This window comes from Callorhinus ursinus, unplaced genomic scaffold (assembly GCF_003265705.2).
Source record: "Callorhinus ursinus isolate GAN/ISIS: 27379988/994484 unplaced genomic scaffold, GSC_fseal_2.0 scaffold28, whole genome shotgun sequence".
Lineage (NCBI taxonomy): Eukaryota > Metazoa > Chordata > Mammalia > Carnivora > Otariidae > Callorhinus > Callorhinus ursinus.
The window spans coordinates 19,765,393-19,791,588 of NW_027397090.1; the positions used below are offsets into that span (position 1 = coordinate 19,765,393).

A 26,196-nucleotide genomic window follows, 5' to 3' on the forward strand; every position below is an offset into this window, starting at 1 on the left:
GTGTGAGGTGACGGAGCTGGCGGGGGAGATCTGTGTCCTGGTGTGAGATCTCTTGAGTTCTTTGCGTCTGTATCCACAGGGCTGTGGGCTGCATCCTGGGGGAATTGCTGAACGGATCCCCTCTCTTTCCTGGGGAGAACGATATTGAACAGCTTTGCTGTGTGCTTCGAATCTTGGGCACCCCCAGTCCTCAAGTCTGGCCGGTTTGTAGGGCTTCCCAGTGAGGCGGGGTTGGGGGCAGGTACCCTCCCTTCCCCCCAGTAGCCAGGACCGCCCTTTCCTGCACCTTTTCCTTGTGGCCCTACACCTCCTTGCCCTCCCAGACCACTGTCCTGGCCTCCCTCCGGGGCTTCTCCCTTTCTGCCCTGCTGGGTGCCTGAGGCCAGGCCCTGTCCCTTCCCAGCACACTTGCACTTCTCACCAAGCTGGGTATGGCGCAGGTGCCTGAGTTGGGGAGGGGATGTGGGATTTCAGGAGCGACAGCGGGAGCGGGAGCCGTGGATGAGAGTGAGCAGGTGGGTAATAGCGAGCAAGAACTGATGACAGTGGTTCTAGGAGATCACGGAGCTGCCCGACTACAACAAGATTTCCTTCAAGGAGCAGGCGCCCGTGCCCCTGGAGGAGGTGCTGCCTGACGCGTCTCCTCAAGCCTTGGACCTGCTGGGGCAGTTCCTTCTCTACCCTCCACGCCAGCGCATCTCAGCCTCCCAGGTAGCTACAGTTGACCCGCTTTCCCTGACCCTCCTCGGGCCCTGCACCCCCGAGGTTGAGGCCCCTCAGGATCTGTGGTGGGCTGGAACCAGAGCCTGGGGGGTCACAGGCAGGTCAGGGGGCCCATACCCACCTTGCAGAAGAGCACATCTGGGTTTTCAGTGACTGGCTCCTTCATCCCTTCAGCAGATATTTACTCTGCATCGGCACATGCCCAGTATCATCCTGGGCCCTGGGGGTGGGGGGTTGGGACTGACTGTGGGGAAGTGCGGGTTTAAGCATGGGAGAAATGATGAGTAGAGGTCTGGCGGGGGGTCCTGGAAGGGTGGGTTGTGTGGCCGGGAAGGAGGAGGGAGGACCATGGGCTGCTAGCCAGTAGTGCCAGGGCCTCTATCTTGGGTGTACCTGTGTCCCCAGCCTCACGGCCACTGTCCCCTCCCCACTCTCAGCACTGGCATGCCCCCTGGGGAGTTCTTACATCATCGGCACCTCTAAAGTGGGCTGAGGTCATCTGACTGCTTCCCTCAGTCTGAGCCCCTGCACACTACCCCCCTCTACCCCCCACCCTGCCACTGCCTGCTTCTGCCCATTCAGTGTGTCCTCCGCCTGGCAGGCAGGCTCATACCCCCCGCAGGGCTCTCCTGTGACCCCCCTCTCAGAGCAGGAGCCCAGGTCCTAGGGGCCCACGGGTATCACACACTTGGAGCCATCACCTCTGGGGCCCTGTCAGCTCCTGCCCCTTTGCTCATTCTCCCCTGGCCTCCAGGTGCATTCTGTCCTTGGGCTTCACCCCTGCACCTCTCAGCTCTCTGCTGGAGCACCGTTCTGCAGGCCTGCAGTTTCTCCAGCATCCCTCACCCCCTTGTTGTCTCTGCACCCTGTATCTTCTTTATCTTGGTCACGCGCACCCCTGACTCGTGGAAGACTTCATGAGGGCAGGTTCTTTGGTCTGCCGGCCTCTGGAACAGTGCTCAGATGGTGAGCACTCAGAGGTGCTGTGGGAGTGAGCCTTGGGAGGGCAGTGTTCAGATCCCCCCTCCGAGGGAAGTGAGCTGAGGTGGGGATGGGGAGGTGACTGATTTCCTTCTGCTGTCCCTTGCTGCCCCCAGGCCCTCCTGCACCAGTACTTCTTCACGGCTCCCCTGCCTGCCCACCCCTCAGAGCTGCCGATTCCCCAGCGCCCAGGGGGACCTGCCCCCAAGGCCCACCCAGGGCCCCCCCACGTCCATGACTTCCATGTGGACCGGCCTCTCGAAGAGTCACTGTTGAATCCGGAGCTGATTCGGCCCTTCATCCCAGAGGGCTGAGACGCTGGGCCAGCCCCGCTGTCCCGCTCCCCAGAGCGCCCCAGGCTTCTTGTACTTCTGCTTAGCCTGACTCAACCTCCCATGGCCTCTGCCCAGCCACACTTGTTCCACTCCATGCCTGGTCCTGCTCCCAGCCAGGTGATGAGGACGTCCAGCTCCAGCAGAGGAAACCTGCAGCTTGCTCTGTCGGCTTCCCATCTGTGTGTTGCTGACTTACCCATCAGAGGGAGACAGTGGGCTCCAGGGCTGTGCCTGCCATGGTCCTGGTTCTCCAGGCCCTGCCTTCCTGGTCAGGGATGGTCCTGGTAGAGCCATCTAGGGGAGTGCAGAGTGTAAGATGTCCACACGTTGAAACACAAGTGGGAGGGCAGGTTTGTTTTGGTTTTGTTTTCAGAGGCATTAAAAGCTAGTTCAGTTTCGAGATTTATTATGAAAAGCCCGGGTAGTCCTGCCTGGTGTCTTCCCCTCTTCCATTCCTGTTGAGGGAAATGGCATCGATTCCTGGCTTCTGCTTCTCTGTGGTCACCAGGGAAGTGGCCCCAGTCGTGGCTACTCTGGTCCTGGGGGCTTCAGACAGTGAGGTGGCAGAAGTCAAGCCCAGGGCTGGCTCAGGTTGGGGGTCTATCAAGTTTAAGTCGGTTTACCAACATCTCTACCCTCAGGATAAGGGTGAGCCAGGACCAGATGTGTCACCTCCTTACTCAGATACAGAGCAAGTGAGGAGACAGGCATTCCTGGAACTCATGTCTTAATTTAGTAAATCCAAATACAAGCCAAAGCAGCCCTTGTTTGTTGTTTAATAAAATTTGATAAGCCTTTTCTACAGTATGTATGGAAATAAAAGGGTTAAGAGGAGGCAGCAGAAGAGGAGAAAAAGGAGGTAAGGACTCACTCTGTTAGACCTAAGACTTACCATAGGGCTCAGTAATTGGGACAGTGCAGCCTTAGTTCAGGAAGAATTAAAAACAGAGCAAACTTGGCAATCTTTTGTTCTTCGTGTGGATAAACTTCAGTGAGCACTGAGGACAGGTCATTTCCTTCCAAGCTCCTAGGCACATGCAAAACGAGGCAGACTCATTTGTTGCTTTCAGGGAGAAGCTGAGGTCTGAGGGATGTGTGCCTGTTTCTCCAGCTACATCTGTCAGCTCGAAGCTGCAGTCTGGTTACCTTCTGGGAGCTCTGAGCTCCGAATAAATTGGAGCTTGTACCCACAGGTCTACCGCCGACCGCGGCCTTGCATGTCAAGGTCACAGTGAGGCTGGGCGTCACGGCCAGGGTGAGGTTCACTGTGAGGGTTACGGTGCCAGGGTCCCGTGAAGGTAGGGCTTCGGCTGGGGTAGATGGCAGATGCTAGCAGGGCGGAGGGGAGGGGTCAGGACCAGGGACAGCCCGACCCTGGTAAAGGAGAGGACCTTGGCAAAGGACAGGTTGAGAGGGTAAGGGGCGGGCTGGAATGCGGGACAGGGCACGTTTACTGGCAAGGGTGAGGGCAACGGCCAGGGCTGGGGAGGTGCCCGCCCGAGGTCCCTGTCGTGAGGGTCCGTGCAGGGGTGAGGGGCAGGGGCAGGTGGAAGGCTGGGGAGAAGCGGGGCGGACTGGCTGCTGCATAAGGCGGAGAGCTGGCTGGACAGGATGGACGCCGAACAGCGGGAACCTTGCGGGCTGGGCGTAGTCTGCGGGGCTAGGCCTGCGGGGTGGAAGCGCCGCGAGATGGGCGGGGCTTGGTTGAGTGGAGCGGAAGTGCGGCGGGCTGGGCGGGGCTTGGCCTGCGGGCCGGAAGGCCTGGAGACGGGAGGGGTTCGGCCTACGGGGCGGAAGTGAGGTGGGCGGAGCGGGGTTTGGTTGAGTGGAGCGGAAGCGCGGGGGGGCGGAAGTGCTGTGGGGTGGGCGGGGTTTAGCTTTCGGGGCGGAAGCGCGGCGGAGTGGGCGGAGTTTGGCTGAGTGGAGCGGAAGCACCGTGGGATGGGTGGGGTTTAGCTGAGTGGGACGGAAGCGCGGTGGGGTAGGCAGGGTTTGGCTGAGCAGAGCGGAAGCGCGGTGGGATGGGCGGGGTTTGGCCTGCGGGGCGGAAGCGCGGTGGGATGGGCGGGGTTTGGCCTGCGGGGCGGAAGCGCGGTGAGGTGGGCGGGGTTTGGGCCGCCAGGCGGGCGCGCGGTAGGATCGGTGGGGGATTGGCCCGCCGGGCGGAAGCGCGGTGAGGTGGGCGGGGTTTGGCTGAGACGCGCGGAAGCGTGTGGAGAGAGCGGCCGAGGCGGCGGCGAGAGATGGAGCCGCAGCTTGGACTCCACGAGTTGCTGCACGTTTTCTCCTTCCTGGAGGCCCGAGACCTGCTCTGCGCCGCCCAGGTGGACAAGGTAGCGCGCTCTGTCCGGGGCGGAGGCAGGGCCGGCTCTTTGGCCCCTGAGTGTTCACGGCTGGCTCTGCTTTGGGTTGGGTTCCCCCTTTGGGAGGCGGCGTCAGGCGGCCCTGATGCCGTGGTTGGCGGAGCGCTCTTGGCCCCCGGGGTGGTGCCCTGGGCGGCCTTTGTGGGGGCAGAGCCCAGAACCCTGCTCGGTTCGCCTGCAGCGGGCGCCCTGCCATCAGGCTTCAGAGTTAAGATGGGCTTGGGCACCGGTTTCCTTGCCCCTCCCACTTCTTCGGGAATATTCTGGAACTTTCCTCTTGGGGCCTGCCCGGGAAGCCAAGAGTCTCCTGCGAGTGGCACGTCTCCTGCGCTCCGGCCTCGCCACACCTGGAGCTTGGCTGTGCTTGCCCTGTGCCTGTTGAGTGCGTCCGCCTGCGCCTGCGCGTGCGCCCCCGTGTGCACCGGCGCTGAGCTCGTCCCAGAGCTGCGCACAGCTTCTCTGAGGGTAGAGCGTATTTAGTTAACGTCTGCTTTTCTCGTTACCGAGAGCGAGGATTTCTGTGGTTTGCGTCCTGTTGTCTCTAGCACCCGGTGAATTTGTTGGCACTGAGGCTAACCTCTGTAAATACTTGCTGAGTAAATGAGTTTCGTTAAGGAACCTAAAATACGTTTGTTAACCTTAGAAATGAAACTGCCAGTTATTTTACCAGCAAAAATGTGTTTATTTGGGAATAGCAGAGAATTGCACTTTGGGACAAGCAACTTAAGAGTAAAATCATAGGCAGTCCAGAAAACAAAGGCCAGGAGGCTTTTTTATAGAGGAAGGTGGGGAAGGCTGTTGTAAACTGAACGTCCACTGGACTAAGCTGCGAGCTGGAAGTGTAGTGGCCTCTCGTTCGCTGGGCTGCTGCTGGGGCAGGAAATCTTCCTCTGGATAGTAATGTAGTAGCTGAACTAGTGTCAGTTCGCAATGTGCATCTCTTCCTGTGGGGTCTGCCCTTGTCAAGTGCTGTGGCTTGAAGAGTTTCCCCCCTGCTGGTCTCCTAAGGTTTTCCTTATTAATTTTAACACATTATCACACCATTTTACAGAAAGATCAATAAGCAGATTTCTTTTTAGCAGAGTTTTACTTGAATTCTATAACTCATTTAAAATGTGTCACGTAAAATACTGGGTTTTCATCCCTTTTTTACCAGTAAGGAAACTGAGTATCACCCAGGTAATCCCACACAGGCCTGGGTTTTCCCAGCAGCAGGCTGGGCATAGTACAGGGGCAGAGGTTGAAAGGAGGGTGACTTAAAACGTTGGAAAGCACCAGCTTCGCTGGGAGATAGTTTCCCCCTTAGGAAAGATGAGGTCAGTAATTTTTGCCTCACCGTGTCATCCTGAAGGCCAGGATCTAACAGGGAGCCTCGAAGGTGGGGGAGGGGGGCATTTATCAGGTTATATTACACATTATACTTCTGTATTTGGAAAATAAGGTCTCAGTTGGGTTTTGAACCGGGAGATACAGAAAAGGAAAATGTGTAAATCTTCTTGCCTGACTTGGCTTGATTTTTGCAAAATACAAATTTTACTTTCCTTCCAAAAATACTGAAACTTTGATCTAGCAGGTGACCAAGGGCTGTGGAAGTGGGGGCCTGGGCTCAGAGGAAGGTGGTTCCTTCTGTCACGGATCAGAAAGCCAGTTTCTGGGATGGGGCCTTCAGTGGAGCTGGACCACAGACAACTCCAGAGTGGTTCCCACTGAAGCTGTGTGGGCTTCAGAATCCAGGCTGGCCTAGGCTGGAGAGGCCAGAGAGTCCCAGGATGCAGCTGTGGGCCTGATGGAGGGCAGGCATGGCACTCTGGTCCCCTCCCGGGACTGACGCTGCGCCTCTCCCAAATGCAGGGGGCAGTTTGTGAAGCAGGGCTGACTGTGTGTCGTGTCCCCCCGCCCCCAGGTGGCTGTCGGTTCCACCATCTCGGCATCTCTGGGACATCCTCTAGGCCAGTGCAGCAGCCATTCTGGGGCCTGTTGCCTTGCCCTCGTTTCCAGTTCTGACGGCAGCTAATGATCCTCCTCCTAAAACAAGTGTAACCCTGCCACTCCTCCAGCCACAGTCCCCGAATGGCTTCACACAGTTTTTTGCCGGTAGGACTTTGGCGTTTCCATCTAAGCAGATCTCCAGCTCCTTTCCCCAGAACATTATACTCCAATTATGGCAGAACACTCATGTTTTCACACTTCAGAATCTTTGCTCGAGTAGTCTTATCTCTCCCTAGAGTGCTTCAGACACTGGGGACTTGATCAGTAGTCACCTCTGAGCCCCTTGGCTCCACTGAGTTGGGCATTCTCTCCTTTCTCACTCATTTGGTTGTTTTTATTGCCCTGTCCAAATAGGTCTCATTCCCCAGGGTGAATCTTCTTTCCTGCTGGCACCAAGTCTGATTTAGCTCTTTGCCCCTTCTATAGTGTCCGGCAAGCTAGGCGCCAACTGCACGTTGACTGACCAGACATTGTCTTCTCTGCCCTCTTCTAGGTCTGGAATGAAGTTTCAAGGACCAAGGAGCTGTGGAGGTGAGTGAAGGAAAAGCCAAGCATGGTCAGGAGAGTGTCCCATGAAGGTGAGGGGTGCACTGGATAAGTGGTCTGAGCACTGTGTTTCTGGCTTTGATGCATACACAAGAAAGGACAATCCACAGAACTTATCAGCAGGAAACCCCCCTCCCCGTTAGGCGTGTAATACTCTCTTTTTTTAATAGTATATTGAAATATAAGAGTTTTATTAATTGAGTGGGAGATTGATAAACATCAGGAGTACCAAACTCAGGGGCAGATGCATACAGCTGGCTGACAAGATAAATCAACAAACTACTTTTATTTGAACTCATCTTTGGTGTAACAACATAGCTGTATAAGCACATACGATATTAAAAAAAAAAAATAACATTGGGGCACCTGTGTGGCTCAGTCAGTTAAGTGTCTACCTTTGGCTCAGGTCCTGACCTCAGAGTCGCGGAAGGGGCTGGGGCTCAGACTCCCTGCTCCGTGGGAAGTCTGCTTCTCCCTCTCCCTCTGTCCCTCCCCCCTGCTCGTGCTCTCTCTTGTGTACGTGCTCACTCTCTCTCTCAAATGAATAAAATCTTTAAAAAAAAAAAATAAAAAAATTTTGAAAATAAAAAATATTTTAATCATTAATTACATTTTTCTTTCTTACTCATTTTTCCTTTGGAACCTGACTTCTTTTGTCCCAAGAAAGGAGTGTCATCGTCTCTCTCTTGCTGAATGTAAGACAGACTGTAGCCTTGACTGTCAGCGGAGCTGTATTTAGTTTTAGCCACTACAGCTGTGCACACGTGAAGGGGCTGCCAAACATGGAGGGAATCTCTGCTTGATGGGTTTCGTTTTCAGGATAACTGTGCATTGAGATATTTGAGAATTCTAGAATGCCAGTGTTGCTGTATTTAGTGTTCAGTGTCTTATAGTATCTGTTGCTTTTCATTCACTTGTTATTGCTAATGATACTAGTTAGAAAAATTATATTATTATAATTAACATAATTTATTATAAAATATATTTTTAATATTAATTTTAATATTAACTAATATTAAATTCTTAATATAAATATAAATTACATTAATTCCTGTAGTTTTGAAGAGAACTTTTGTTGGCTTTCTGTCTTTATCTATAGTTTGGGGGAATGTACTCCAGATAGAACATTCAGTTCTGGAAATTGATTTCTCTGTAGGGAGTGGACAAGATTATGTCTTGCCAAATATGATGCTCAGTGACTTTGTGTCATAGGAAATAAATGAACTGACTCATGGGTTGGTGCGAGTATTTGTGGAAGACCTAGCAGAGCAATATTCACGTGTTGGAATAGAGAGGTAGGATGCCAGCCGCAACCCTGGTCTTCATAGCTGATAGGCTAGGAGAGGAATTTCTGTTTGAGTGACAGGAGTAAGTTTCTTTCAGCCGTTCAAAAAATACCTTCAGTGGCTTATCACCTAACCTCCATACAGATGTCACGTGTTACCACGTGGTGCTTCTGATTCCCCAGGTAGATGGTTTGGCTTCTACAAGCCAGGTCACGAACAGGTTTCAGTTCATTACTATTTCATACTGTTTGGTGCTAAGTGTTTTTAGCATAAAGTCATTCCTCAGCATTGTATCCTTGAACTGTGTTCTTATAAAAACAGTGGGTTTGTTTCTGGAGCTGGGACAACAGCATTTCAGGAGCATCGTCATCTGTGGTCAGATGCATGTATCATTTCTGATGCTGTGTCTGTCATGGGTACCAGGCCCCAAAGTTCTCCGGGCCCACTAGAAATTCTTATGGACACAGCAAATGAATGTAGTTAATTGGTCATATATTTTTAATGTGTACTGTATAATTTTAATTGAGAATGCTGCAAGTTCCTTTTTTTAATGCCTCATGACCTTTTAAATTCTACCTTCAACACACTAAACATTAACTTTTGGTTAGAAGTAAAGTTGCAAATATTTGCTTTTGTTTAAGGTACATAATTTCTATTGTGTACTGCAGATCATTTGTTATTAATTGCTATCTGAAAAGTTTTGGTATCACAGTATTTTTTCACTTGATAAATTGAAATTCAGAGGCATATCACATACTTTATTCATATTCATACTTAAACCTTTTTGATGGTCTGCCTTTGTTTGTTTGTTTTTAAAGTAGGCTCCACATCCAGCGTGGAGCCTAACGTGGGGCTTGAACTCACGATCCTGAGATCAAGACCTGAGCTGAGATCAAGAGTCAGCTGCTTGACTGACTGAGCCACCAGGGGCCCCAGTCTGCCTTTGTTTTTGTCAAGTCATTTGTTTTTTCATTTCTTCTAAATATTGGTCATGGGTCCTACTTAAGGTTTGTATAATGATGTGTAATGGCCTTAAATACTAGACTTGACTTCCACTAAGAAATGTGCCTTCTCTTATTCTTAAGCCACATTATCTTCTTGGTCTAGCTTTCATTTTCACACTCTTCAGATTGAGATATGGGTACAAGAAATTTCTCTTCTTATTTCAACTGAAAACCAACAACATAAGGAATGGTGATATGAGGTAATTGACACTCGGTCTCACCATCCAGAAGATAAAAAAAAGAGATGGTGAAGCTGAGAGCTCGTTCTTATCTAAAGGGTACAGGCTTATGCAGCTCCAGACAGATTTTGTCAGGTGGGAATTTGGGTTCAGTATAGCCAGACCACTTGCCTTTTCCTGACTTTTATGTGAAAACTTAAGATTTTTAAGTGTGGCAGCTAGTCCATGTGGGCTAATCCTATGCAAGCCAAGCAAAATAATCTGGGGGTCTGTTTGGTGCATAGGCATCCAGTATACTGCTTTTTTTTTTTAAGTTGATTTTTTTTTTTTTAAGATTTTATTTATTATTTGAGAGAGGTTGAGAGCATGAGTGGGAGGAGGGGAAGAAGGAGAAGCAGACTCCTGTGGAGCAGGGAGCCCCATGCGGGACTGGATCCCAGGACCCTGGGATCATGACCTGAGCCACCCAGGCTCCCCAGTATACTACATAGAAGGACCAGAGTTCCAGTAAGCACAGTAAAACCTTCATCCAACATGGGTGCTGGATCTTTCGCAGTGTGTTAGACGGTTCCTAGAACCTAGAGCCAGGGACTGACATGGAGGTGCTCAGTGAATGGAGAAGCTATGATGACTGTGTTGTACTCATTGAGGCCATGGGCTGTGAGCCACGTATTTCCCACCTAACCTCATCTGTGTTCTCTGTGAGTTAGGAGTGCTAGGCTGGAGCCACACAATGCCACATCAGCTCTGTGGACTGTAAAATGCTGGTAGCCTCTGCCCATGAAGCCTCCCTAGCCCTCTCCCAGCCAGAAGTCCACTCTCTTTGTGCTCAGGTCCCATATCACATGTTGCCTCTTCTGAAGTGTCACGTTTCTCCCATGAACTTTTATTTTGCTTATTCTCCTAACCACTGGCTGAGAGTGCCCTGTGGTAAGAGCCACGTCTCACTCACTCTGGTGCCTAAAGACTAGATGGAGAGTCCATAGTTCTCTACATTATGGATGAGCTAACATTTTTATTCTCAAAAACTCGATGAGAGAGGTGCTATCAGAATTGAGAGCAGTCACGTGGAAGCTCAGAATGCAGGATCTTGGAAAATGGTGGATTTGAAAATTTTCTCCTCTATAAAAGCAATGAGAAAACTGACACAAATTGTCAAAATCAACTTTTTCAGAACTCTGGAAATTAACAAGAGACTTACAGTAGTCTAGGAAGTGTTGGTTCAAGAAAAAATATTTGAATCTTAGAACAGCAAGTTTTCTTGCCCTGTTCCTGTAAACCTCTCCAGTTCTGTGTTAGCCTTGAGGACCAGCGGCTCACGGTCACAGTGAAACCAGGAGCCTGGCAGTCACTGGAGGGGGACGAACGGGGCTGGAGTCTCGTTACCAGAGGACTGTCACTCTTGGACCTGCTGGTATTTCTTGGGAGACCCCGTGGGCAGACTGTTTTTATTTGGTCTGACTTGGAGTTCACTCAGTGTGAAAGCTTTTACTTTGGGACCTTTGTCAAAACAGCAACTGACAGTTGATTAACTTTGTGGCCTGTCAGAGCTGATGGACAGCAATTGAGCAAATAGTAGGCTAACCAAAAAGCTTGAAAACCTGAGAATGTGATGTCTTTAGGGGCTTGAGCTTTGAAAAGCCCAGACACTTTCCTAGGAATGTAAAAGCCCAGGCACATGTAACACATGTTGTGTGTGCACAAATTCAGGGAAGACCTAGGAAGGCTCTCAACTCACTTGTTTGGCGAACCCTGAGGTTCTATGCAAGTAGGAAGTGAAGGCTTGGGTATAGTCGTCAACTGCCTTACTGAGTGTCGAATGCATTCCCCCGACATGCACAGGAGCCTTTTGGTGATGACCAGAAGACTTAGTAGTTCCAGGTATTTGGGATATCCATGGCCAGTCTTAGTAAGCTCTAGTTTAAGCAGAGACTTCAGTGGCCATATGTAATAAAGAATGCAGGCTTTTCAGAATTTGTTCATAAATGTTACTAAACAAACAAACAGTAAACAGCTGAAACAACAAACCCAGGGGGGGGTTCAGATTTCCAGAACTCCACATTATTTAAAATGTTCAGTTTTCAACAGAAGTTATGAGTCATGCAAAGGAATAAGAAATGTGTAGCTTATACGCAGGAAATAAAGCAAACAACAGAAACTTTGAGAAAGCCCAGGCATTGGACTGACTTGGTAAAAAATTCAAATTAGCTATTTTCATTATGTGCAAACAACTACAGGAAACCATGTGCAAAGAACTAGAGGGAAGGAGGACAGTGTCTCATCCAATAGATAATATCAGTAAAGAGTATTTATAAAAATAACTAAATAGAAGTTACAGAGTAGAAAATTATACTATCAAATTAAAAACTCAAGATTAGAGCACAGACGATAGAATTGGTGAATTTGAAGATAAGCCAAGGGAGATTATCCAGTCTGAAGAATAGAATGAATATGAAGGAAGAAAAATCAACAGTGCCTAAGAGACCTGTGGGACACCATCAAGCATGCCAACATTGCATAACTGGAGTCCCAGAATGAGAAGGGAAAGGGAGAAGGAATAAAATATTTAAAGAAATAAGGGCTGGAAACTTGCCAGATTTGATAAAGGATGTTCATTTACACATGCAAAAGCTCAATGAACTGCAAGTAGGATAAATTCAGAGAGTTCCACATCACCAGTGTCATCTTAGTGCATTAGGCAGCACGTCAGTCTCACAGAGAGTTCCACATCAGGACACATTGTAGGGACACCTGGCTGGCTCAGTCGGTAGAACATGCAACTCTTGATCTTGGGGTCATGAGTTCAAGCCCCACATTGGGTGTAGAGATTACTTAAATAAAATATTTAAGAAGACCATTTTAAACTTGAAAGCTGAAGATAGAGAATCTTGAAAGCAGTAAGAGAGAAACAACTCATCATATACGAGGAAACGCTGATGAAATTTAACAGTTGATTTCTCACTAAAAAACATGGAACCCAGAAGGTAGTGGGATGACATTGGAAATGTTGAAAGAAAAGATTATTAAGAGTTGAATGTCTAGAAAAATAAAGGAGAAAATGAAGACCTTTTAAGATTAGCAAAAGCTGAGAGGGTTTGTTGCTATACACTTGCCCTACAAGAAACCCTAAGGGAGTCTTTCAGGTTGAAGTGAAAGGACATTAGGTAGTAAGTTGAATCCACATGAAAATAACACTAGGGAAGTAACTGTATAGGTGTATATAAAAAGCAGTATATGTTTATTTGTAAGTCTTTTTTTTCTCTTTAAAGATTTAAATGACAGCTGCATAAAACAATATAGCTCTCTGTTGATGCATATATAATGTATAAAACGTAATTTGTAGGTGTAGCAGCACAATTGGAGAGGGGCAGGAAATGGTGCTACGTAGGAGCAAAGTTTTTGAATACTGTTGAAATTAAGTTGATATTAATCAAAACTAGATTAATCCCCAAGGCAGCCATTTAAGAACTCAAAAAATATGGCAGAAGAAATGACAAGGGAATTAGTACATTAGAAATTATTCAACACAAAAGAAGACAGTAACAGAAGACTAGAGGGGAAAATGCTTAAAACCTAGAAATAAGTAGCAAGATGACATGTAAATCATGCCTTGTCATTAATCATGTGAAATGTATTAAGTGTACACTTCAATAAAAAAGAGGTTGTCAGAAGGGATAAACAGTATCCAAGTTTCTCCTGTCTACAAGAGACATACTTTAGATTCAAAGACTTAGATAAGTTGAAATTTGAAGAATGCAAACAGATAAACCATGCAAACAGTAACCAAAGGAAAGTTGAAATGGCCATGCTAATATCAAAGTCGACTGTAAGACAAAAAGCATTACTAGAGACAAAGAAGGCTATTTTATGATAACTCAATCCATGAAGATCTAAAAATTATAAATACATGTGCACCTAATAACAGCAAAATACATGAACGGTTGACAGAACTAAAGGGAGAAATAGACAATTCAGCAATAAGAGTTGGAGACTTCAAGAAATACTTTTTTTTTTTTTTTAAAGATTTTATTTGTCAGAGAGAGAGAGTGAGCACAAACGGGGAGTGGCAGGCAGAGGGAGAAGCAGGCTCCCCGCTGAGCAAGGAGCCCGATGTGGGGCTCAATCCCAGGACCCTGGGATCATGACCTGAGCCGAAGGCAGATGCTTAACTGACTGAGCCACCCAGGCGCCCCAAGAAATAGTCTTGAATTACAATTGCATGACCGAAGCTGCATGCCCTTGGCCTTGGGCCAGTTAAAGCCCCGGTCATGTACAAGGGGGTCAGGACCTACTTCACGGGGGTGTCAGGAAAACTGGTGGAGTACCCAAGAAGCACTGATGCCTAGTGGTGGTGAGCACTTGTTCAGTGTCATCTCATCATCACCCCCATTTAACGGTAGAGGCAGTTGAGGCCTCAGTGGGCAGAGTGCATTGTCCACGCTACTAGATGGTAAAGCCAGGAATCATAACTAGACCTGTGGATATCATAGTACCTTCTTCTAACACCTGCCCTGTCCTGCCTGGGATCATGGGTCTGTTTTCCAGGCAGCTGTGTCTGAGACGCTGGTCATCATGTAAAGCCTCCCAGATGACCTTGGGCACACAAACATGGAAACAGTACTATCTCTGCCGATCTGAGCTGGAGTTCCGAATGGAATCTGGGCGGCCAGAGAAGGACTTCATCTGCAAAGCCATTGCTGGGCACAATGGTATGGCTGCGAGCTTTCCTGCTGCTCACTTGCCCAGGTCGAGTGCCCTGGGATTTGGTGTTTAGCCAGGGAGTGGGAAGGGGCTGCTTGATGAGGACTTGCCCTGCTGGGTTCTGTATTTGGCTATGTCACTTGGTGCTCAAAGTAGCCCTGTGAAGAAGGAGTTGTTATATTTATTTCAGAGTAGAGAGAAACAGAAGGCAAGAGAGTAGGGAGTTGTTGTGGCCACGTGGCTGGTGGGAGGGGGCAGTCCTGGGTGTGAAGCCCTATGGCCACAGCTGTCCCCTAAGGAGCGCCTGTGTGCTCCCAAGAGAGAAAGAGGAAGGAGTGTCCCGCTGGTCCTTCCCCAGTCTGCATGTCCGCATCCCAGACATACGGTGTGCGTTCAAGGCCAGTCTCTGTTCTCTTCCAGGAGGCATAGACGAGCTGGCCTACATATCAACCAACGAGTGCCGGTTTGATGGGCAGGAGAAGTCAGTGGTGTGCACCGTGTCCTCGGACAGCACAGTGCGTGCCTGGGATGTGCAGGAGGTGAGCCGAGTGGAGGGGCCAGGGTGCGACTCACAGGATCCTAGTGAGGTTCTTCCCCTTCACTAGCTCGTTCAGCCCCCGGGGGCAGCTACCGGGTGGTGGGATCCCCATGGTATAGACAAGATCTCTGAGCTGCAACAGGCCGGGTTACACTTAGAACTCCGGTCTGATCACAGATGGAGCCAGATCTGCCCTTGACTCTGAGCGGCCTGCCTCGGGAAGGTGGGCGCCTGTGGCAGCGGCCACACAGCCAACACCTGCCCCCGGCCCCGCGGTGTCCACATTGGAGCTAATGCCCAGTCTGGGGTGCTTTGCCCAAACAGTTGCCCCTTCTAGTTACCCCCATATACCAGCAAAGTGTTGAGACTTTGATAACTGGTATTTCACACTTGGTTGTCACTATTGTTAAAAAGCTTTGCAGTCCATTTCCTCATTGATTCTCACCGCAGCTGAGCAAAGCATGCATTATTATCACCCTGATTTTATGGACGATCAGTCTGAGACAGAGAGGGAAGTGTCTCTGAGTCCTGAACTGTGTGGTTTCCTGTAAATCCAAGGGCTCTGCACACATAGAACCCAACCTCCTCTCTAGGACTTTTTCCTGGAAACTACAGATTACCTCATGTTTTTGAGAGCCCTGGACAAGCAAAGGCACCTGTGGGTCCTTGCTACGTTAAGTGGGGAGCCTCCTCGTGTCGCTGTTGGCCAGCTCTGCTGGAAGTGCCCAGTTCGCGCAGAGAGCAGAGGGGGCTCCCCGGATTTCCCTGGCCGCTTTGAACAGGGCACCCTGGCTCTCAGCACATTGACCGAGACCTGGGCCTTCCTCGCTAGTGTGCGAGGGAAGCAGGCTGCTGGGAGCTGCGTCCTGCCACCCCCGTGCCAGCTGTGGGGTCACTGCTCTGCCCGGACGTCACGTTAGAGTCTGGGAGAGAGCGGGTGTGTGCTCCGTTTGGTCACGCGGGGGCACTTGAGAGGCCACCTGAGGCCATTGCTGGGCACGGAGGTGCTGAAGGAGTCTTGAAAGTCCCAGCTGGGCTGCAGCCTCGGTCGTGAGGGGCCCAGGAGCCGGGGCAGGGGCTCGGAGTGGGAGGAGGGGGCACCGGGCAGGGGCACATGAGGGATGCACTGCGGTTAGTTACAATTTATTTTGCTTTTGAATCATGAAAGTAGAACACTGCTGAGGGTTTTGGAAACTAGGACTGGGAGATATTTCATGAGTGAAAAAATTCTCCCCTGCCTGCTCTCCTCAGCGGTTCTTCCCAGAGGCGACCCCTGTTCCGTCCTGTCCAGTCTTCATCTTCCTGGCGGCTGTCAATTCATCCGTCTTTACGTTAGTGGAGTCTGCTCCTCCATCCGCATGCTTCAGAGAGTCTGTGTTGTCTGCCTGCTTTGCAGAAACTTCCTTTGTTACCAGGAGCCCGTTCTTACCCCCATGCTCTTTTGTTTAAAGGGTACAAAGTTGTTTGCATCGTTTCTCTCTACTCTGTGGCCAAGTTTTCGGTTTTTGATGCTAGTTTCCTCTTCTCAAGCTTGGTTTTCCTCCTACGAGGCAGTATTTGAGGGTCATTTCACAGGAAGGTCTTGTTGCTGGGGTGGGAGGCTGCCCGCCTTCCTGTGGCCTCTCTGTAGGACCTGCATCAGCTGCGGACACCTGGCCACGTGGGCTCAGGGTGGGGGCTTGGCAGAAGAAGACATGGCGCCTGGGAGGCCCTCGAGTTGCCCAGATGATCAGGTCTCGACTTGAACGGGGAGAGCAGTTGGGTACAGGCTCGGCAGACGTTTCCCGTCAAGGGCCCTGTGGTCCCTGTGTAACCCCCCAGCTCTGTGGGCTCGATGCAGGAGCAGAAAGCAAACAGGAGAGTGGCCTGTTCTGACAGAGCTAGCGACTCACACTGACATGTGAGGTGCACATATTTTCATGTGCTGTGAAATCATCTTTTGATTTTTTTTTTTTTTAAACTACAAATATGGGCAGTGGGCTGGGTTTGGCTGAAGGCCGTGATTTGCTGAGCTCTACTTCCGTGTGGTCTGTTTTGCCAGCATGAGCCTCTTTCAGAGTCCAGAGCCACCTGCACACACCGTGCCTGGCTGCACAACCTTAGTACTCTTCACGAGCAAACCTCCCGTAGGAAACGACCCCCCCCTTCCTCCTTCCACGTCCACACAGAGCAGTCTTCCTGTCCCCAAAGAGTTATCTGTATGGTTAGTGGTACTGTGATTGTGTGAGTGCTTTTCACACTGAGCTATGAGGCAAACTAACATTTGGCTTTTCCTAAAGTTAATAAATATTCCTTTTTTTTTCTTTAAAGATTTATTTATTCATTTTAGAGAAAGCGTGCGCATGCGAGCAGGAGGGACAGAGAGGGAGAGAATCTCAGGCAGACTCCCTGCTGAGTGTGGAGCTTATTGTGGGGCTCGATCCCGCGGCCCATGAGATCACGACCTGAGCCAAAACCAGGAGTCAGACACTCAGCGGACTGCAGCACCCAGATGCCCCAGTAAATCCTCCTTTTCAAAAATGATCTTAGTTTCCACTTACAGTATTTAAGACCATGCTTTTGACTGGTTATATTTGTTTCCAGTCTGGCTTTCCATGCCACGTGTCATCCACTGTCCCTGGAGAGTCTAGGGTTTGAGTTCGTCTGTTTCTGGCATCAGAGTCCTGGTGCCACCACAGCCCACTTCCTTCTTGCGGCAGGCGTGTTGCCCAGCAGTCACTGGCCAGTGTGTTCTGTGCTCCGACCCCCGACCTCCGCTTCCACTCCGAAACCAGGAGGGAGTCTCACGCCTCCTTCACTAACCCTAGTGAATGTGCTCTGTTCCCCGAGACTCCTTGCCATCCCTCCGCATCACCTGGCTGCTCGAGCAACAGAAATCAACTGAGAAAGGATCTCATAGAGGAATCCTGAGTATCTTGGTTGGAAAAAGAGATCCAGAGCATGGTAAAATGAACACATGATAGAAAAAGGGTCATAGTGACCCAGAATGGGAACGGATGCCCAGGTGGCGGCTTTGGGAGACTGGGAACGGAACGTCACGGATGGTTCTCTGGTGTCCCGTCTTCAGGTGCCCTTAGCCCACCGGCATCGGCTCTTTCCCACCTGTTCCAGTTTTTACACTCCTGGGAAAGACCATGGAATCACCCAGCTCGGGCCTTGGCTAGGGCCTCTCCCAGGAAAGGGGGTGTTTTAAGCAGGACAACATGGACATGCCACGTGAACTGTTCTTACCCACAAGCCTGAGTTAGCTAATCTGTAAAATGGGGTTGCCGGGGCCTGAGGGAGATGCTGCACATGTAAGTTGTTTGTATGCAGCGTGTGGCCCAGGCCCCAGCTCCCTGCCCAGCCTGCCTTGGTGGAGCTGGGGGCAACCACTGTGTGCACACTGCCGCGCCTCCCCCTCCTCCCCGTGCAGTCCTGGTGGTGCCAGTGCTTGGGAATTTCCGTACACCCCCAGTTCTGCCACTGCTGTGCCCCAAAACACCACTTCCGTGTCGTGCTCCACAGCACACTGTGGCTCCTGTGAGCGTGGGGTGTGTGCCTTTTCCACCCGTGCGTCCCCCGTGTGCGCTAGGCGATGGTCATATGTTTATGAAATGAATGGCCCCCGTATAAGTTGTTATTTTCCTTTTGTCATTGCACAGGGCACAGAGATCTGGTCAAGCCCCCTGCAGCCTGCTGCTCTGGTGAATTTGGTGACCTACCCTCGGCTGCAGCTGGTCGTCACCGTGGACAAGCTGGGCCTGATCAAGGTGTGGAAAGCAGAGAATGGGAGGGAGTGGGCCTCCTTCTCCCTGCCTACGTACTCCTCTGCGTTGCAGGCCTGTGACCATCCAGAGGGCCCCTTCCTGCTGGTGAGTGACTGGCTCTTGGGAATCTCTGCAGGTCCTAGCTGTCTCCCAGGGTCACGGACACTCTGGTGCTGTGACCACTGTGATGGGTGGCGGCTGGAGCTGGGTGCTCCATGTGGCAGAACAAGCCGTCATTCTGTGGCCCGGTCCCCTGGCTCCTCCTCTCCAGCTCAGCTGCCTGCAACAGTCTGTCTCCCTAGCCCCGTCTCTGCCCCTCCCGAACCGTCACTGAGACCCAGCCACGGGCTGCCTGTGGGTTCAGTTCATGTGCCCCTGCTCTCCTGTTCCCCGAGCTTGCTGGCAGTCTCTCTCCTCCCTGCAGTTCCTTCTCTCGTCTGCATTCTTACCCTTCCTTACCTTGTTTCAAGTCCCAGCTAAGGCCCAACTCAGGAGAAACTGAGGCACGTTTGACAAACATGAGCACTTGCCCGGGACACCAAAAGCCTCTGTTACCAGAATGTCCATTTAGAAGTGACTCTTGGGCGTTGGGAGGGTTTGGCCGGGAGAAACGAGGAAAGTGGGTGTAAGGTGGCAGGTGTGGGAAGTGGCTCTCAGCTGGAGGCAGTGTCCCCACCTGTGGGGAAGGAGACCTTGGAAAGGCTGGGCAGGCTGGCGTCCCGGGGTTCAGGAGGAGCAGACGTCCGTGCGCACAGAACTGACTGGAAAGGAACTAAGCTCAGCAAACAAAATAACATCTGATGAAACAGTTTTCACATAAACCACGGTGCAGCTGTTGAAGAAGACTTCTGAATAAGTGTAATTGGCATCCCCAGATCCATTTGAGAATCCGTTGCGTAGATGAAGAGGCCACTGAGGTTCTCTCTGGGAGCGGTAGACCATGTGCTTCCCTTTCTTTGCGAAGGATAGTAAAGGTAGGAGGCGTACATCTGCTGGATAACCCCAGAGAGGAGACAGAACAAAAATGTCTAGACCGAGATTCAGGAGATTTAGCCGGAATCAGATGGAGTCGCCGATACTGTGGCAACTTTGCCCTGGAGACCCTTCCCCCAAGGCAGCTGAGAGGCTGTAGGCCTTTGACGGCCCAGGGAGGGGTTGGAGTGCCGGGCCGGCGAGAGCGGAGCCCTGGGCCTCCCCTTACACTGGGCCCAAACTGGGCTCTGCAGGCCCGCCGTGCTCCACCTGCCTGCAGCCCGGCACCCCGGCCACCTGGGAGGAGTAAAGGAGAATCCTTCCTGGGAAAGATAATGGCACCCGAGGCCGCATGTTATTTTTGCTTTGAAATGCAGTGTCCAGCACACACTTAGAGCTAACTAGGTACGGGAGAGATGAGAGAGTACGTGCTCAAGGTACTGCAGTCCTTACACGCTAAAACCCCTGTAGTTTAGGGAGAGGGTTTCAGAGCTCAAAGCTATGAAAAATGATGGAACCGATTTGGAAAAGAACCAAGTAGAAATTCCAGAATAGAAACACTGAGTACAAAGGTTAACTCGGTGGGTGGGTTTCATAGCGGGATGGACAGTGGAATCACACCGAAATAGGGGGTGGAGGGGAGCCTGTGGGGCTCTGGCAACATCCCATTTCTTAACTTGGGTGGCAACGTGAATATTTGCTTTGTAATGATGCACTGAGCGTTGGGTTGGTGTTTTGTGCACTTTTCTGTATGGCGTTTTCTGCATCAGTGAAAAAGTTAAGAGGTTACCTGGAATGAAGTGCAGATAGTGAGGTAAATGGAAAGAGAGGGTACACGATGGAGGCCAGTCCTTCTCAGGCTTTGATGGCACGTGAACCACTGGGGGTGTTGTTTAAATGTACATTCCAATTTGTTGGGCCCCTGGGGATGCCTCGATTCTAACTTTTTTTTTCTTTTGTGAGAGAGGGAGAGTACACAAGCAGGGAGGGGGGAGCGAGAATCTCCAGCAGACGCCCTGCTGAGTGTGGAGCCCGCCATGGGGCTCTGTCACGACCCTGAGGTCACGATCTGAGCCGAAATCAAGAGTCGGACACTTAACCGAGTGAGCCACCCAGGCGCCCCCTGGATTCTGACATTTTAAAAGCTGCCTGGTAGTATCGGTCCTGTCGGTGTTAGAGGACACTTTGAGTAGCAAGGCCATAAAGGATCCATGGAAAAATTCTAGTATTTGGTATCAGGAGTCGGTGAGGGAGTGAATGGGTCAAAAGCAACATTTGAAGAGATAATGGCAGATATTTCTCCAAAATAGACTAAGGAGGGCGCCTGGGTGGCTCAGTCGGTTAAGCGACTGCCTCCGGCTCAGGTCATGATCCCGGAGTCCCTGGATGGAGTCCCGCATCGGGTTCCCTGCTCAGCAGGGAGTCTGCTTCTCCCTCGGCCCCTCTTCCCTCTCGTGCTCTCTCTCTCTCATTCTCTCTCTCTCAAATAAATAAAATCTTAAAAAAAAAAATAGACTAAGGACATTGATCCATGGACTCAAGAAGGCCTACAAGCCCCAAGTGGGATAAACAAAACTGAATCTGCATCCGGGCCCATCAGAGTGAACTGAGATTACCTGAGGACCAAGGAAGCCTGTCTGGTAGCAGCCAGGGTTCACTACGGGCAGCCGTGGATCTCCAGGATCCTAGAATGTGGGATCTTGAAAGAAAGAACTGCCAGCAGGAAACCCGTAACAGAAAGTGACCCCCAGGAGTGAAGGGGAGTGAAGGCATCTCAGGTGACATGGAGGATTAGCAGCAGCCACAGCACTGCTGAGAACACGCGTGGGACACGAAGCGGAAGGCCGATGAGCCGCGCTGGGGACGAGGAGATCTGAGGGCGTCGACTGTAAAACAGCAGGAGCCGCGTCTTGTGGCTTTTAAACTACACGCAGAAGAGAAACGGCGTTAGCATTTACGTTAGGAGAAGGTTATGAGGAACTCAGCAGCCCAGGCTCCTTGAATTGTTGGGACCATTTACGTAGTGATGGGCAGTGACGTCTACAAGGAGGAACCTCTCCCCGCACTCCCAGAAGAGAAATGAAAGAGCATGCAGCCTCGAAGTCCTAAGAGCAAAGGGGCAGGATCAACCCTGACCCCAAATTTGGCTTGATTATCACGAGTGATGAAGCCACATGAGCCCTGAGAAGGCAGTTTGTCACATCACCAGGCTTTCAGGACGGAGGCTCCCAGGAGGCGGGTCTGAACGGCCAGAGGCAGCAGGGGGAGTGAGTGGCCGGCTCTTCCTGTGGTTGGGTGGGATGGAGGGAGGGCTCCTGCGTGGGCCGGGTTGCTGTGGTTTGAATTCTCCGTGGGTGGCCTTTATCCGCTTGCCCGCATGTGGAACGGAGGGTGAGATGGGCAGGCCAGAGAGCTGTCCGTCACCAAACATCAAAGACAGAGTCGGACTCCAGTAAGCTTCCCTTCTGGTGACTTTGCTGTAATTCTGCCTTCAGGCTGATGGCGGAAATGTGCACGTTTTATGTCCTCGAGCGCGGGCTTGTGGAAGGCAGCCAGACGTGTGGGGCTCTGGGGGCCGCCTGCTAAGGCTGGAACCTGAGGGCGAGTTCTCTTGTCTGGCTCATTCGGGAGCTCCGCGGCGTGTATTCAAGAAGTGCAGTGAGTGCCCGGTCACTGTGGGTATGTGTGGGTCTCCAAAGGGGATGGGGTGTCTGATATGTGCAGAGACATGTATGATTGCCATTTGTGTCTGGGGGTTCTGGGAGGCAAGCCTTCCTGAGTCTTCACCAAGAGGGAGAATTTGGGATGAGAAGCTTTGTTTCTGGCCCCGTGGATGCAGCACCGGCAGTGGCCCGAGAGCGTCGGCGGGCGTCTGCTGCTGGTCCTTAGCGGGCACTTCCAGGGCCCTTTGCACCAACCGTGGGGTCCACCCCTGAGCAGGGATGTTCCAGTTGGCGGAGGGGCCACGGCAGTGGGCTCCACTGCGTGTGATGGTACCTGTGTAGCACGGGAACTCCTTTCCTGGTTGCTCAGAGGGTGCCCTTCTCCAGCGTCCTTGCACGTGGCAAGGGTCTGAGGACAACGGGAAGCTACTTCCTCCCACAGAGGGAAAGCCCGCCATGGCCCAAGCCTGCCTGGATTCTGAAGATGCCATTTTTATGTCAGCAGGGAGGCTTCGGTGGCTGGGCAGAGGCTGCAAGGTGCACCTCCACATCCCGAGGCTTGATGCCTACATGGGAAGTCCGGGGGCTCAGGACCTCTGAGCATCAACCTCAGCACAAGGGCCCAGACGCTGCTGGCGTCCTTCACCCTAGTGGAGTGTTATGTGACCAGAGGACAGCAGGTTTTGCCGGAAGCACTCATTTTCTTGGTGTTGCCCTGTAGGGCAATGGAGCAGGATCAACCCCCTACCAAGGTTGAACTCAGATTTGGAGATCGCTAGCTCTGTACGTACACCAGTAGGGTGTGGAATAGGCTACCCTCTCCGCCCCCTCCCCCTGCCAGTTCACATCTACCCAGAGCCTCAGATTGTGACCTTATTTAGAAATGGTGTCCGGGTAAGGAGTTCAGGTAAAATCATCCTGGATTTAGACTGGGCCCTCTGTCCAATGAGTAGTGTCCTCCTAAGAGGAGGAGAAAACACAGATATACAGAGAAGGCCAGGTGCACACAGGGGCAGACAAGTCAAGGAAAACTCTAGAGCCTTCAGAGGGAGAGGGCCCTGCTGGCACCTGATTTTGGGCTTCTAGCCTCTGAAATTGTGAGAGAATAAATTTTTAGTTTTTTAAGCCACCCAATTTGTTACTGCAGCCCTAAAAATTAAGACCCTAAAACCACACTTGGGGCACCTGGCTGGTTTAGTGGGTAGAGTGTGCAACTCTTGATCTGAGGGTTGTAGGTTCGAGCCCCACATTGGGTGTAGAGATTACTTAAAAATAAAATCTTAAAAAAAGCCCAAAACCCAGAACACTTAACGAAGTTTGGAACGAAAAGGACGGAAAACGATGCCCTGGAGATGCTAACTAAAAGCAAGCTGATAAGCTATTAACGTTAGACCAGAAGACTTTGAGATGACAGTCATCACTAGATATCAGGGGGGAACTTTGTAATAATAATTAGATTAGCCTCCAAGGAAGATAGAGCAAGGCTAAAATTGGCCTAAACACATATAGAACAAAATTTGTGGAATTTCAAGGAGAAATGGTCAAATCTACAAGCATTATGAGAAGTTTGTTACACAGCTAAAGAGAAATGATCTCGGTGGCCACACTGTGAGTGCTTTGAAGGCAGTGGCTGGACGCCGAAGTCAGAGACTGGAGGCCTGGGGGGCACTCACGTGAACCCCCCACTGGCTGTCCTGTTGTGGGGGGCCTGGGAACTGGGAACACCCCACCGCCCACCACAGGGGAAACCTCAGTTTTGCCTGCAGCCACAGGGGCTGAGCTGCCAACCATCCCACTGGGTGTCCGGGTAAAAACCTGGCACCTCAGCTCAGCTTCATGTGACTTCTCTCACCCAGGGATTATTTGGAGATGCTACATGTAGATCATTTAAAGTTAAATTATATGTGTGTGCAAGGTCAGCATCGAGGTTCATTTTTATTTACAAATGGGTTTCCAGAATTTGTAGGAAAGGCCATCCTTTCTTCACTGAATTACATCAGCACCGTTGTCAGAATACCAACATGATGTGTGAGTCCATTTCCACTCTAAGGACAGACACAGGCTCTCATGGGCTGTAGACTTGTAAGTCATGACCTCCAGCATTTTCTTATTTCAAAAACAGATGGATTTCTTTAAAAAAAATTTTTTTGTCCAGTTAGTCAACATATAGTTTACATCATGAGTTTTTGATGTAGTGTTCAACGATTCATTAGTTGCGTATAAATAGCCAGTGCTCATCACAGCACGCTTGTCAATTTCTTTAAAACTACCTACTGGAATTTTGATGACATTGAATCTATAGATTGATTTGGAGACAACTGACATCCAACGATGTAGTCTTCTAAGCCACAGACATGGCAAATATGTCTCCATTTAGATGGGCCTTCACTTATATCTCTCAACAAAGTTTTATGGTTTTAAGTGAACTGGGCTTGCATATATTTTGTTAAAATTATTCATTTGTATATTATATATTTGAAATGTTATTGTTTGAAAATTTAATTTCTGATTTTTCATTGCTAGTATTTGGCATATACAGAAATGTGTAAATAATATATAAATGTGTATTTCTGTATTTATAAGGAAATTGCTATACATACTATACATAGCACACATAGAAGCTACTTCTGTGTATATATATATGTGTGTGTAAGAATACATTTGAATTTTGTGTATTTATCTCATAATCTAGCAGCCTGGCTAAATCATTTACTGATTTTATAGTTTATTTTTTGGTAGACTAGAATATTTTCATAGGTAGGTAAAGATTTCTTAGGACACAAAAAACACTACAAGAAAGAAATAGATTATTGGATGTCATCAAATTCAGAAATTTTGCATTTTTAAAGCATTGTTCAGCAAAAGAAAAGGCAAACCTTAGGCTGGAAGAAAATATTTATAATAATGCAACCTCGTTTCAGGACTTTGTCCACAATATGTGAAGAACTATTATCACTCAGTAGGTAAGAGACAGCCCAACTTTTAAATTAGGTGGAAGATTTGAATGCTTCACAGAAGAATATAGAGTGGTAGCCATTAGCACATAGAGAAGCTCCACACCACCAGTCATCAGTTAAGTGCAGTTTAGAACCATGGTGAGATATGGCACCATATTGATCTGAAGAGCTGAAATTAAACAAATGTTTACACAGATGTGACACAATTGTTTGGCAGTTATTTTAATATTAAAAAACACTTAACCGTATTATCCAGCAGTTTCTCTTTTAGCTATTTACTAATGAGATATGAAAATCTTTACACAAAAAGATTGGTACACAAATGTTTGTAGGAGCTTTAGTAATAATAGCCACATTGGATACAACCCAAGTGCTTATCAACAGGTGGATTTATAAAAATGGGGTATGCATGCGATGGAATATACTACTCAGCATGGAAAAGGAACAAGGCTATGGATCTGTGCAACAATATGAATGAACCTCAGAAACATGCTGAGCAAAAGAAGCCAGACACAGCAGAGTACGTGTATATTATATGATTCCGTTTCTGGGAAATTCCAGTCTCGACAGAACAGATCTGCACTGTCAGCAGACCAGTGGTCCTTAGGGATGGAGGGGACTGCTGAGGGACACAGAAACTTTGGAGATGATGGAGATGTTCTAGAACCGGATTATGGTTGTGATATCTAGTAAGTCTGACTTCCCTAACTCTTATTTTTTCAAGTTTCCTTAGCTACTTTCATGTTTATTTTTCCATATGAACTTTGGAATCAAAATTTCTGTGTCCTGGAAAGAAAAGGGTATTTTCATTGATACCACGTTCAGTTTAAATACTAACATGGAGAAAATGGACATCTTCATGATGCCGAGTCAGTCTGTTCAAGAATAAATGATGTATTTCCATTGGTTCACGTTTGCTTTTTATGTCCTTCAGAAGTGATTTACGTTTTTCCTCAGATAAATTTTGCACATTTCTTGTTGTTAACAGTATTCCAAAGTATTTTATCATTTGTGGCTATTCCACTGATATGGGAAAGTATTTTCTGTTCCATTGTTTTCTAACTGGGTGTTTGTTTAAATGAAAACTCTTGTGTTTTATATTCTGTCAGCTTACTGAATTCTCCTATTTGCATTTGTTTTATAATTGATTCTCTTAATTTTTTTAGGTAAACACTTTATCATCCATAGCTAGAGATACTTATTTTTTCAA

General features: G+C 49.5%; 1 protein-coding gene across 8 annotated transcripts in view; it reads left to right on the forward strand.

Moving 5' to 3' along the window:
• Positions 1-26,196, forward strand: part of CDK20 (cyclin dependent kinase 20) — a 53,569-nt gene that overhangs the window by 4,503 nt on the left and 22,870 nt on the right. For 4 of the 8 annotated variants that reach the window (XM_073878199.1, XM_073878203.1, XM_073878200.1 and 1 more), the window contains 6 exons: positions 80-203; positions 556-711; positions 6,885-6,922; positions 13,952-14,115; positions 14,528-14,646; positions 18,290-18,499. In XM_073878199.1, coding sequence (XP_073734300.1) covers positions 80-203; positions 556-711; positions 6,885-6,922; positions 13,952-14,115; positions 14,528-14,646; positions 18,290-18,499 — 811 coding nt within the window. Of the gene's footprint in view, positions 1-79; positions 204-555; positions 712-1,820; positions 2,797-6,884; positions 6,923-13,951; positions 14,116-14,527; positions 14,647-18,289; positions 18,500-26,196 lie in introns of those variants that run through there. The other 4 variants (XM_025891636.2, XM_073878204.1, XM_073878201.1 and 1 more) reach the window with 3 other exon arrangements.